This window comes from Lampetra planeri, chromosome 52 (genome assembly GCF_965212315.1).
Source record: "Lampetra planeri chromosome 52, kcLamPlan1.2.h2, whole genome shotgun sequence".
NCBI lineage: Eukaryota > Metazoa > Chordata > Hyperoartia > Petromyzontiformes > Petromyzontidae > Lampetra > Lampetra planeri.
This window is the reverse complement of record NC_136158.1, coordinates 3,946,148-3,958,784: the sequence shown is the minus strand read 5'-3', so window position 1 is coordinate 3,958,784 and position 12,637 is coordinate 3,946,148. Positions and strand designations below refer to the sequence as shown.

At 46.5% G+C, this 12,637-nt stretch overlaps 1 protein-coding gene across 3 annotated transcripts in view; it reads right to left on the bottom strand.

Annotated features, from left to right (window-relative positions):
* Positions 1-2,790: 2,790 nt before the first annotated feature.
* LOC144734732 (exportin-1-like) overlaps positions 2,791-12,637 on the bottom strand; it is a 71,513-nt gene continuing 61,666 nt past the window's right edge. For all 3 annotated transcript variants that reach the window (XM_078617071.1, XM_078617073.1, XM_078617072.1), the window contains one exon: positions 2,791-12,343. In XM_078617071.1, coding sequence (XP_078473197.1) covers positions 12,197-12,343 — 147 coding nt within the window. In that variant the 3' untranslated portion in view covers positions 2,791-12,196. The remainder of the gene's footprint in view (positions 12,344-12,637) is intronic.

The following is a 12,637-nucleotide window of genomic DNA, read 5'->3' as shown; positions in this document are numbered from 1 at the left end:
CACAGAGAGACACACAGAGACACACAAGCAGAGAGAGACACACACAGACACACACACACAGAGAGACACACAGAGACACAGAGAGACACACAAGCAGAGAGAGAGACACACAGAGAGACACACAAGCAGAGAGAGACACACAGAGACACACACAGAGACAGAGAGAGACACACAGATACACAAAGACAGACACACAAGCAGATAGACACACAGAGACACACAGAGACACACACACACAGAGACACACAGAGACACACAGACACACAAGCAGAGAGACACACATAGGGGCCGTCCATAAATGACGGCACGCACCTAGTGGGGGGGGGGGTCAGACTTTTGTGACGATGTGTGACGAGGGGGGGGGGGTTTGAGAAATGTGACGTCACATCAAAATGCGCAACTTTAAATAAATATAGACAACACGTTCTACCTAATTAAATAGACTTTTTAATAAATGTTTTCTCCTACATCATCAGAGTGCAGCGGCACATTAAATACACACTACAATGACAATAGTTTAAAGCGATTTTAAGCATGCTTTATTTGGGGGGGGGAGCAGAGCTTTGTGACGTCATATTTGAGGGGGGGGGTCTGACTTTGTGACGCCGTGTGACGAGGGGGTCAAAAAATCGTTCAAAATCGCGTGACGTCATTTATGGACGGCCCCATAGGCACACAGAAAGACAACGTCTCTGTGTCGAGGCCTTAGAGAGAGAGGGGGGGGGGGGCAGAGGGGGAGTTGTGCGAAATTCTTCTCTGAAACTATTTTTATTTTTTTCGATTTAAAGCTTTCGTGACTGCAGGGATTCATCTTGGTTCTTTCGGTAAAGTCACGTTAAAGGAAAGTAATAAAATAATAAAAATAAAACATAAAATAATTCTCACGACGTTTCGGCCACAATGCAAGCAGCCGTCCTCAGGTGGAGAACAGGTCTGTCGAGAAGACAGCGTCCCTGCAGTCACGAAAACTTTAAATCGAAAAGATGAATTTTGACGAGTCGACAGACCTGTTCTCCACCTGAAGGCGGCTGCTTGCGTTGTGGCCGAAACGTGAGAATTATTTTATGTTTTATTTTTATTATTTTATTACTTCCCTTCTACGTGACTTTACCGAAAGAACCAAGAAGATATTTTTTATTTTAGCAGATATAAGGGCCACCGAGCTGTATAGCTCTTTTTCAGAAGCGACCTGGTTATCACGAATGATAGCTCAACGAAGTGGTTTATCACGTGGACATTTATAGCAGTCAAATACTCTTAAACGACACACTCCAAATATATAGCAGGCGTTAGGGTCGAATCCACGACCTCCTGTATACCAGGCGAGGTAGTTAACATCTCGCCAACACGCTGTGGCAACTGTGCAGCAGCTGACGAGGTGTGGCAGCATCAACACCTTAGGCCACGATGACATCTTGATGTTGATCTTGATCTTTGTGGAGTGGTGGAACAGCAGTCATCGAACCCATCACGTGCATATTTTGAACTTCTTTCGCACCGTACGTAGCCACCCGTGCCAATCGGAGGTGCGGGGGAAGGACAAACTGAACACAAAAAGCAGTTCTCAAGAAATCGTGGGTACAATCACCAATCCGTATTGACCAGTGTGAAGTACGGTTCAACAACCCTCAGGACCAATACAGCATGGAGAAACCTTTTTTTATATAGTTGTATGCCACTCGATGTTTTATTCTATCCCTGCTGTAAATGTGGAAACCCTTGAAAGGATTACACAGATGTGTACCAGTATCGTCAAGGCTCTTGTGCGATTGTAAGAAGTTTGCTTTGTGCTGTGGGGCCAATGTGCTAGGAATAGCCTGGCTCCTGTAAAGCGAACACGGATACAAAACGCAACTCACCAATCGTCAATAACACTGCCTCTAAGAGTGAATACACGTATAGGTTACGATTTAGGCAATGGTCCTTCTCGACAGCAGACACCTTTGAAGCGAGATGTGGACCTAGGCGCATGAAAGGCCATTGGTTCTGCAAATGGGCAATTGTCTGAAATGTCATACCTATTATTACACATTCCTGCGGAGGGAGCTGGTAGGAACGTTGGGTTGCTCGGTCAATGGCCAGGGTCAACGGCGGCGTGGTGTATTCCGCAAAAATGCCCGACTGTGAGGGCGGGCACAAGCCGGCGTGAGTAGGTTAAACGTTCAGTTTGATAAGGGCACCACGGGGTGGTCAGCCCCTCCCAACCCAGCCACCCCTCCCACCCAGCCCCTCCCCTCTCCACCCAGCCCCACCCCTCCCATTTTTGGATGCACGACGGACGGACACAATAATCCCCTGTGGGCTGGTGGAACCAGCAGGTTCTAACCAGTATATGTTCTACTGTTTAGGGTGGCATTGATAAAAGTGTCGAGCTTTGGCAACACGTGCTTGTGCACCACTGTCACCGCAGTACAGAATAACTTTTTTCTTTTTAATCCGCAAGTTTAAAAGGTGACTGCCGCTGTTAGTACATCTAAACATGACCTACACTCAATAAATACGCGTATACTGCGTGTGCGTGTCCTGACACAGCTACATTTAATCTGATATCTCCAAGGAGAAAATCGTCTCACGGTGGGTTACCGCCTGATTAGATGGAGATGGACTTCCACCGAAATTCTTGGATGATGTTCCACCAGATCCACTTGCAATAAAAGTATGGATGACAGTAATCACCATCATTGTCTCCCACGGTTACGGGATGCAACACTTTTAGTAATAAATACATCGTTATACATACATGTTTGTACATCGAGATTTTTTTCTCTCAAAACATTTTCAAACACAAAATCTGTGTCCAAATAAAACTTTATTTGAGCGGAGAACTTAAAAATTGACAGATTTGCAAGAGCTTTCAGAAATGATTACCATAAGAATAGTTTTTTTTTATTAAAACTGTTTTCAACGATCCCGACTGAGCCTTTAGAGCAAAAAAAAAAAAGTCAACATTTGAGAGGGGAAAAAAATAAATAAAAGCAATGGTTTTCATTAACATTTTGGGGACCGTGTACAATTTACAAATGCACTCGCTATTCTCGGGAGCAATTACAAAAAAAGACCCTTTCCAAATGCCTTAACAAAAGCCAAGTATCAAAATTAAAAATACCAACAAAGTAATCACGCGCAAAAAATAACGTTTTTTTTTTACGTTTAACATTTTTCGCAAAAAAATGTGAGCTTAGCGAGTCTCCCGTGCTACAATTACACTTACATTTTAATAACCGGGGGGAAAAATATATATGTATATATTATACTACAAGTGTCTTAAAGTTGTTGCCATACTTACAAAGCTAACAGCTCACAAACTGGAGCTGAAGAGTCCTCATTGAGGAAACGTGAAGTCGAAAATAACTTTATAACAAGAACAGCAACGATACAGAAACGGTAAATTCAAAAGTAAAAACCACCGACGGTTTAAGCAGCTGCCGCGGCAGGCCGCACATTCAACAACCGGTCAATAATCTCACCGTCGCAGCCCACCAGGTTCACTTCCCTGCCCTTGCCTCTTTACCGTGGGCTGTTTTGTAGGCAATGCTACAACAATTTGAAAAAAGGGGGTCATCCCCTAGCCCAGTGAACCCGACACCAATGTCTTTCCTCCGCCCCCCCCCCACTTCAGGCGCAAGCAACCAAGACAGACGTCCGCACGTAAAAAGGGATTCGGGGTGGTTGCATGCAACCGAGGTTCGTGCAACAGTTCTCAGGGAGGTGTAGACGTCTCCGATGCCGGTTGCGCAGCCGGGTTTGCTTGACAACGGAGACACATTCCACTTTCAAGCATCCACCTTGCTCAGCTATTTGTAGCAACGTAATCGTTTTTTGACAAGTGAACATTTGTGAAGTTACTCTTTTAATTATTTATTGGTCGTGACGATTCTGCGCGTGCGTGGGGGAGGCGGGGGGCAGGGGAGCTGATCAGAAAAGAGGGGGGCGGGGGGGGGCGGTATTTTCTAAAGGGGGTGGCTGGTGCGCAAAACTCATTGCCCAGACGTGGACAAAGCAGTTACAGGAGACTTAACTCGCACGATTTTGAGAGGGATTTAGCCGTAAAACTCAAGGCTCGGTCTCCGGTGTGAGCTGAGCGTGCCTTTTGGGAAAGGGGTGGGTGACCCCCGCATACTTGAGCCAATTTAGATAGGATCTTTATAGTTAAAGCACTACTATAGCTGTAGTGAAACACAGTGCATCCCCCCCCCCATCACCTTCGTGAATATGCCAATAGAATCCGATAGACACGAGCTCGCTCGATCGGATGAGGGTGAGGAATGAGTCACGTGTAAACCAACCCCACAATTGCACAGTAAGGAAATATGCGTGCTCAAGGTAATTTCTGGAAAAGCGATTCCAAAATACTGTTGAGTGCTCGGGGGTCTTCATTTGTTGAAGAATTGTTTAATGCCAACGATGAATGAGCCGCCAAGTGCACTGACCTTGTTGGGTGCATGCAAGGGGATGGGATGTGGTATCATCATCCCCAACGGCTCACCGTTTAAATGTTAAGCAGTAAATTCGGTCGAAAAAGACTGATGGTTCAACATAACCGCCCGGCAATTTGTGCAATATTTTCAGAAACGCATCGCTCTCTGGATGCTCAATACCCTGTGAGTCTCAATAATAAGCCACTTATGTGTTCTGTGTCAGAATTCAAAATGTTTGTTTGTCTAAATTGGCCAAAACTCAAATTGCACGTTAAAGAAAATAACTGTTCATGAAACCAAATGGGATGAATAGATAATGAACGCAAATTGGTATTTCGCTTTTTAAAGGAATTTGCTAGAGCTGTTTGTCAAAAGCATTGGATGAGGCTTCAATATTGAACGAGATGATAACAGCTTGGAAAATGGACTGCCGCATGAAGTGTACAGGGATATAATTTTGGGTGGAATCGCTTTGACAATATTTTTTTAAATCTAAAACCGTGTAATTCTTTAAACAAAAATTGGTTGTTTAAATTCAGATGGAAGTCATCCCCAATTAAGAAACGTTTGCAATGATTACCTTCAACAATTTAAAATCCTTAGACCATCTAAAAGGTGGAACATTATGCCCTAGAAGCAAATTCCCTCGATGTGCACTGCCATTTTCCAATGCTCTCTCTTCCTGTCCCCGAATGTGAATTTAAGCCTCAAGTGATGTTTTTGTGATCGAGGCTCGATTTGTGGAAAGGATTACGGGCCCTCTCGTGATCACCGAGTCTTGTGATCGCAAGACTCGGCGAGAACAACTGTTTAAGGGCGCTTTATACATTTTAATTATTATTATTATTGCTTCAACTCTGCTGAGCGGTGAGGGCCACTTCCGGCCTGGCCGCTGGTTTCTGTGCTGATCACGAAACTTTGCATGAAGCGTGCCGCGCTTCCCTACGTGTGCGCAATCACTCGTCCAAGTCCGCCACGCGCGACTTTCGTTCGGCATGAAAAGGGGAAGGAAACCGCTTTTTTCCTGGGGTGAGCCGACAAAAGCCGAACGGGTTCCGGGGAACTTCAGCGTACAAAGTGTGGGCTGCTGTATAATCTCATAATATACCTCCGTAAAGTGTACTTTACGTTGCTAACGTTAGGTTTAAAAACGTCCGGCGGGAGATTGACAATGAATTCATATGCGTGTATTTAGAACATCTTTCGCGCCGTACTTAGCCGACAACGCCCATCGAAGGTACAGGATAGCAGTTTGATGGCACTAGTTTGTGCCTGGGGGGGGGGGGGGAGGGATTGATCCTTAGACGGGTCGTTCCCCTCTCACCGAGGTGTTAAGCTACCTCTTGTTTTGTGGCTGGAGGGACCACAACGGGAACACAACATCCCATACCACGTGGGGGACTCATAGCGGCACACAGGTGTTGGGGCTGTCACAGCGGTTACTACACGGGCTCTTGTGAGCTCATGAATTAGCACAAGGGCTGCATCTCTGGCAGAAGGAATGCCAAGTCATGTGCTATTCGGGCTTGTGATGGATTCTAAACATCATTATTTGAATGACAACAGTGTGGCTTCAAATTAATGATATACTTACTGAAGAATCAACAGCAGACTTGACCTGTTTAGCCAATGACACTTCAGTTTATACCACCTTCGCTAAATCAGTGTTACGGTGAAGATTTCTCCATCGGCTTAATTTTGTGCACAAGTGACCGATGTATTGTTCAAAAGTAGGTTACTGTCCCTGCTACCAGTTATGAGCAGCTGTGCGACCAGAAGCATACAGCCGGGACTATTTGCAAGTGATGTGCTCAGCGTATTCGCAGCGACGTATTTCATCACGCGACACGTTTGTCGACTACGATTGGTCGTTAAAATCCCGAATGCGTAGTTTAATTTCCGTGTTGTGCAACTACTCGCTTAGTTGCGGGCAAAAGCAGTTGCAGGCAATGATTTGAGTTGCACGACTGGTCACTCGGGTGTGGGCCCACCTTTGAATCAAATTGAGTTGCGTTTGAACTTGTGTCCGATTGTGAATTGCGCACGTCATATGTTGTCTATTTGAATTATTGTAAGTTACTGCAGTCTGACAGTACAAAAAACCCATCAACTGTGGATCTCACATATCCAAGCTCAGCAAGCTACGGTTTCTGACATCGATGAATGCCAGTGCTCAGCAATTCAGAATTGGCTTTGTGTTCGCTTAAAAAGGTCGGGCAGCGGAGATCTGTGCGGGGAAAATTGGCACGGGGCACCCGGCAAGAGAGATGTGGAACAAACACCATAACCCACCGCAACACAACCACACACACACCGGCCACAAACTCAAAACGATGGCAGCCTGTTTCGTGTAAACGAATTCTCCAGCAATATACAGCCGTAAATAGGTGAAAGGAAACAAACTACTATACACGAATTTAATATTCAATTTAAATAGAATGTGTAGCTTAATCACTCATAAATCGACCACTGTACAGGGTGAGAAGGTTACCGTTGCATTGCACACAGCAAAGGAAATCTTGGGGTCAAATTCTTGGGACTGATGCAGAAGGGGGTTAGAGGGAACGCTAGGGACATACACCACTGTGGTTGTTTCTCTGTTCAAGGTTATTATATTAGTTTTAAATTACCATAATGGTTCCTGCCCGCATAAGAGATATTGGGGTCATCTGGGACACAGAACCAATGGCGGAGCCAGGATTTTCAGGTAAGGGGGGGGCAACCCCTCCAGCAATAAAAAATTATAGGAGTTGTGAGGAAGTACTTTTCCCGTGCTTTTTATTCGATGCGTGTGCGGCGATGGCGCAGCCATCGATCGAGGGTCGAATTCGAACCGTGTGTGATCGGCATCGCGCTCGCTGAAGGTGTTTGCCTTCAGGGAAGTCATGGACTGTATACGCAACTGCGCACAATTATGCGAGTCACTTATAACCGCTTTGCCGTTACTTATTGCCAATTATGGACGCAGACTATTGTCCTATCGTCTCAAATTCCCTGGCACGTAATAATATGCTACACAGTGGCAGTGGGGGTCGCAAAATGCCGATTTATTACTAAAAAACCTCAATGATCCGATCAAAATTAGGATTTCGATCGGATCATTGGGGGGGCATGTGCCACCCCCCCCCCACTGGCTCCGCCAGTGCACAGAACGAATAAAGGTGTTTTGTTGTAATGTCTACTTCGTCGGCCCTACGCCAGTCGACGTTTTGGATATATTACGATGCTTGTGCCTTCAAAAAGAACGACCAAAAAATATATATTTTGATCGATTTGTGGTCAAAGTCATTTGTGGACAGTCATCTGTCGTCAAAGTCATCTGCAAAACTCCACAGCAACAAAAGTCGCTCGAAAAGTCGCGTAAAGTTTCCCAACGGTACACCTGAGTTGTTTATAACTTGCAGAAAGAGGGCACGTTTTATTTAATGCAAGACCGCTCGCTCATTCTTCGAGAAATATCAAATCGCTGCCGAGTCCTCACGGGCATCCAAGCAAACAAAACTTAAATTTCTCCAAATCACTCCAGACAAATCCTATATGACAAAGTACACTTTCATTCAGGGTTCTTGTAGCACCATGCGTATAGGAAATACATTTTAAAACCGTACAAACCCAGTGTTGGCTGACAAGAGGCTGTGCCCATTTAGCTCACACGAGGAGTGGTGTCTGGGTTACAATTGAAGTGTGGGTCTCTGTTCAAAGCTGGTGTGGTGCCCATTTAAACAACTGGCAAAGTGGGATTTCTATGGGAGTCGGGCTTGGCAGGTGCTTGTGTTCAAACCTGGCTCTACAAAACGGCTGCTTCTAAATCACGTGGTCAATGCGGCGGTGACCACTATGCACACACAGCACTAACCCCCTAAGATCCTCATCAACAACACAGCTCACTTTCACTCAAAACAACCACCACCAACACCAGAATCAACGTGCTAATATCCAACCCGAAAACTAGAGAAATTAATAACTTTGGTAACGTCAGAGTACAAGTGTTTTGTTTCTGCACCACGGTTGTCAAAATACTATCAATTGAATCTGTCAGAAGTATATACAGTACGTGGTGGGGGGGGAATTCCATCAATATAATATCCCGATTGTACGTTTGGCGCCAAGGCACGAAGCGAAGGAATGTCCTTACGGCAAAACTCGCTGTAGAAGACGGCACACGGCCCCCCCTCTTGCGAAAATTTGGTCGAAAGGATGCCCGGAGAGAACGGGGTACTGATCACAACCACTTCCGGCGTCTCTACCACAAAGCGATCTCACCGCGGCCACTTAAAACTGCAGGGCACTCGTGTTTCCGGAGCGTGCAAGTCGTTTGCCATTCTTCTGCTCCCATTACAATACGTGTCGCTGCGACGTTTCTTTTTGCTTATTAAATCGCTCGTTTTTTGTTGTTGTTGTTGTAACCCAATCGTTTTTGTCGTGCGGTCATTAGCGACTGGGCCGCCAAAACGGGGTTGAATTACTGGTGCCCGGATTTGAATCCAGGAATCTCAGCGCTGCTGGCTCAGGCCCCCTGACGTTGCCATTATGAACGCACCGAGCCGTATATCCAGGTACCCCCGCGATTGGTCAACACTTATTTTGTTTTGTCAGAAAGCAGGACGGGCGAGTTTGACGGGTGATCCCCGACTTGGGAGAAAGAAAGATCGCAAGGATTTCGCCGAGTACACCAAATTCACACAACACGAGCCGACTACAAAACCTGGGCTCTGTCGGTCACGTACGGGGGGGGGGGTGGGTTAAGGCAGTAGCAGTATGGAGATTCACACGTGACACCAAGCGCCACGTTTCATCACAAGTCATGACCTTCTGGGAATGGGTTGGCCTTGCCCCCTCCCAGGTCACCGATAATTAGAGATGACGAACACCTGACACGCAGCAGCGGCTTTTGGCTGGCCATTGCGTCCTTTCAGATGCGCTTCTGCAGCCGTCTGGAACGCTCTTCCTTCTGATATTAGGAAGCCACTGGAGCTATGCACTTTTAAATCTACATTGAAAACTCATTTCTTTCTTACTACTTTTTTTTATTTAGTTTGTTGTCCTTCCCCCGCACCTCCGATTAGCACAGATGGCTATGTGCAGTGCGAAAGAAGTTCAACAAACACACACACGCATACATGCTGTGGTCAGCACTGACACTCGAATGCACAATGCCGTTTCCACCACAACATTCGTTCATTCATTCCACTGTTAATAGGTGCTCGCTAATGACAGTCAGTATAAACCAGATATATGTAGGGCAGCTTTAAGTTCCTGACAAAACTGTTAAGGGCATGGCATGGCTGTAATTACGGGATAACCTGTCAGGGCACTACACAGTGTATTAAAAAAACAACCAGGAGATGGATTAGAGAGATGAATGTGGCTATTGCTGTACCCCTAACACACACCCACTGCTCACTGAAACACAGCTGCTGTCCCCTAACACACACCCACAGCTGGCTTACACACTGCTTCTGTGCCCTAACACACACTGCAGGCTGACACACAGCTTCTGTGCCCTAACACACCCACAGCTTACTAACACACACCCACAACTCACTGACACACATCCACTGCTGGCTTACACATAGCTGCCGTGCTCTAACGCACATCCATTGCTGGCTGACACACAGCTGGACAACTCAGCCAATTTCCAAGGATTGGAGGATTTGATTCCCTATCACAGCTGGCTGGTGAGGTCTGCATGGAATTTACAAAGCCTCAAAGTGGCTCTTGAATGCCCTGTGGTTCTAATCTTGGGCCAAGACCATTTGCTGTTGTTGTCATGATCCACATTCTCCAACATAAAAGTGTACCCGCTTTTTGTTCATTCGCAATCAAAGACCCTGCAGTGGCTGAATAATCCTGATACGGAAGTCACGGTTTGGAACTAGACGGTTTAGACAATTTGTTTGATAATGCCAATGTAATGGAGATGTCAGCTTGGGATGGGGGTGGGAGAAAGTGAGATATTAGATTCTGAATCAAGGCAGATTTTGTTGCGTCAGGAAAACGGGTTGAATCACTCGCAGATCCATGCAAAGCGAACGAAAGTTTTTGCCTGAAATGCCACAATTCAGATGCACCATGCCGTGCGGTGGTCACAACTTGCCCTGTGACCTTTCAACAAACGCATGCACAGAGTAAGACAAACAGGCGATGGTAAATCCTGTAGTTCATTGACAGCAACTCCCTGCAACTTAACAGACCGCCAGGCGAGTGTTAGATCACCAAGTGGATAACAACGCCAAACTCCAACAGCGATGGTGAAAAATGTGCTCCTCCAGCGTCACCTGAATTGACGAGCCTAGGATTTCATCGTGGTGGTGGGCACAATGGGGCAAGATGGTTCCATTTAGAAGGGGGCAATAACCATTGTAGGGTAAAAGTCCTTGCTTCACGCGTGGTGTTCACAAAACGTGTTATTCTTCCGTTCGAGAAAACTTTTCGCGCAACGCAGAATGCGCACCGTTGTAACGCGGTTTCCAGCGGTCAACGATAAACTACTTTCTTGAGTTGCGCGGCTTACCGGTAACGATAAAAGTACGCGGAGTGATACAGTAATGCGGCTGCGTTACCCTCAGTTCTTTGTCCCGCCATCTCGCTGTATGTGCGTAGTACATCGTATCATGCCAAACATTACCCTTACATTATTTATGGGGAAATTGTTTTCGCTTTAACGCAGCACTTTTCAGGAGTGCATCTACTACCGCGTTACATGAGTATTTACTGTACTGTTATTTGCGGGAGTACCAGTTGGTGTTTTAACATTTCAAAAGATCAAGGTGCAACCCTGCAATTGCTTCCTCAATGCCACTGTTGTTCAGAAGGGCCTCCACTAAAGGGAGCTTGAGAATCCATTTATAGAAGTTATGTTTGGTCTACTCTCCCACGCTGGTCAGGCGTCTTGGAAGAGGTTGCAAGTACCCCATCACACGACCTTCCGATGACTAACTGTGGTATACCCAATTATACTGCAAGGTGGGCAGAAGCCGGGAAGGGGGGGAGAGGTGGGGGGGCAGGTAAGATTTACACAACTTGCGCAATTGTTTTTACTGTCACACCTGGAGATCGAACTGGTGACCACTGCGTTTAAAGTCCAGCGAGCCAGCCATTCATTATACCATGGCAGAATTTCTCATCTCACTTAAAAGTTCATATTTTCCATAAAATTGTCAGTGAAGGGCGTATGTGAGTGGGTATCTTGACTCCAAGACTTCAGTACAATGGTGTGTGGGTGCAGTTATACATGTTAGGACAGTTATACTTGTTATGACATTGGCAGATTACATTGCAGATGTATCTGTACCAACAGAGCCGTCACTTGGCACCGGCTGTATGTATGTTAAACGTCTTTCGCGCTGTACGTAGCCGACCGCGCTAATCGGAGGTGCGGGAAACGGACGGTGCCGTTAATCGCGCGCGCACACCGCTAGAGTGAAACCGTCCCTCGGGTCACGTGTTAAAAACAAAAGACAAATCGCCCAACGTTTAAATAAAACAGGAGGCCGCTCTCGCGCACATTTATATAAAAGGGGAGTCCGGGGGGGGGCGAAGAAAACAGAAAACTCACTCGACACCTTCGCGCTCTCGTCGGAGAGAAAAAAAAAACTACGTCGAGCACAATAAACTAAACGCGTTAAACGCACGGCCTCGCGACGCCATCCTCTCGTCCCGTCGCGGTCACCTGGAAGCGTAGATTTTGTGTCCAGTGTGAATTTACTGGGGCCGGGTTCGCCATGCGGTCTGGGTAAATGGACGGACACGGGGACGGGCGGGGTTGATCGGGCACGTCAGTCGCACATGTCGTCCCCGATCTCGTGCGGGTTCAGGATGCCCGGCACCGACATCTGCACCTTCCTCTTCTCCTCGTTCGCTTGCCGCAGCGATGACTCGCGTTCCTCCAGGTACAGGTCGCTCGTGTCCTCCCCTGCAAACTCCTGGGAGGGGGAGGGCGATGGCGGCGGTGGGAAGACACGGTGTGTCATTCACGATTCAGATTCGTCATCGTCGACCGTGAGTAAGTGTGCACCTCCGATTAGCATAGTCGGTTACATACAGTGCAAAATACATTTTAAGTGCCTCAAAGCTCTCTCTGCATGGTTCCCGTGCTCAGATGAAATTGAGAATGGTTATGAATAGAAAAATTCCTGTTGTAGCCAATACCATAATAATGGACCAAAATTCCTGCAAGCTGATACCGACGACGTATACAAATTAACGCCGCAGTTATT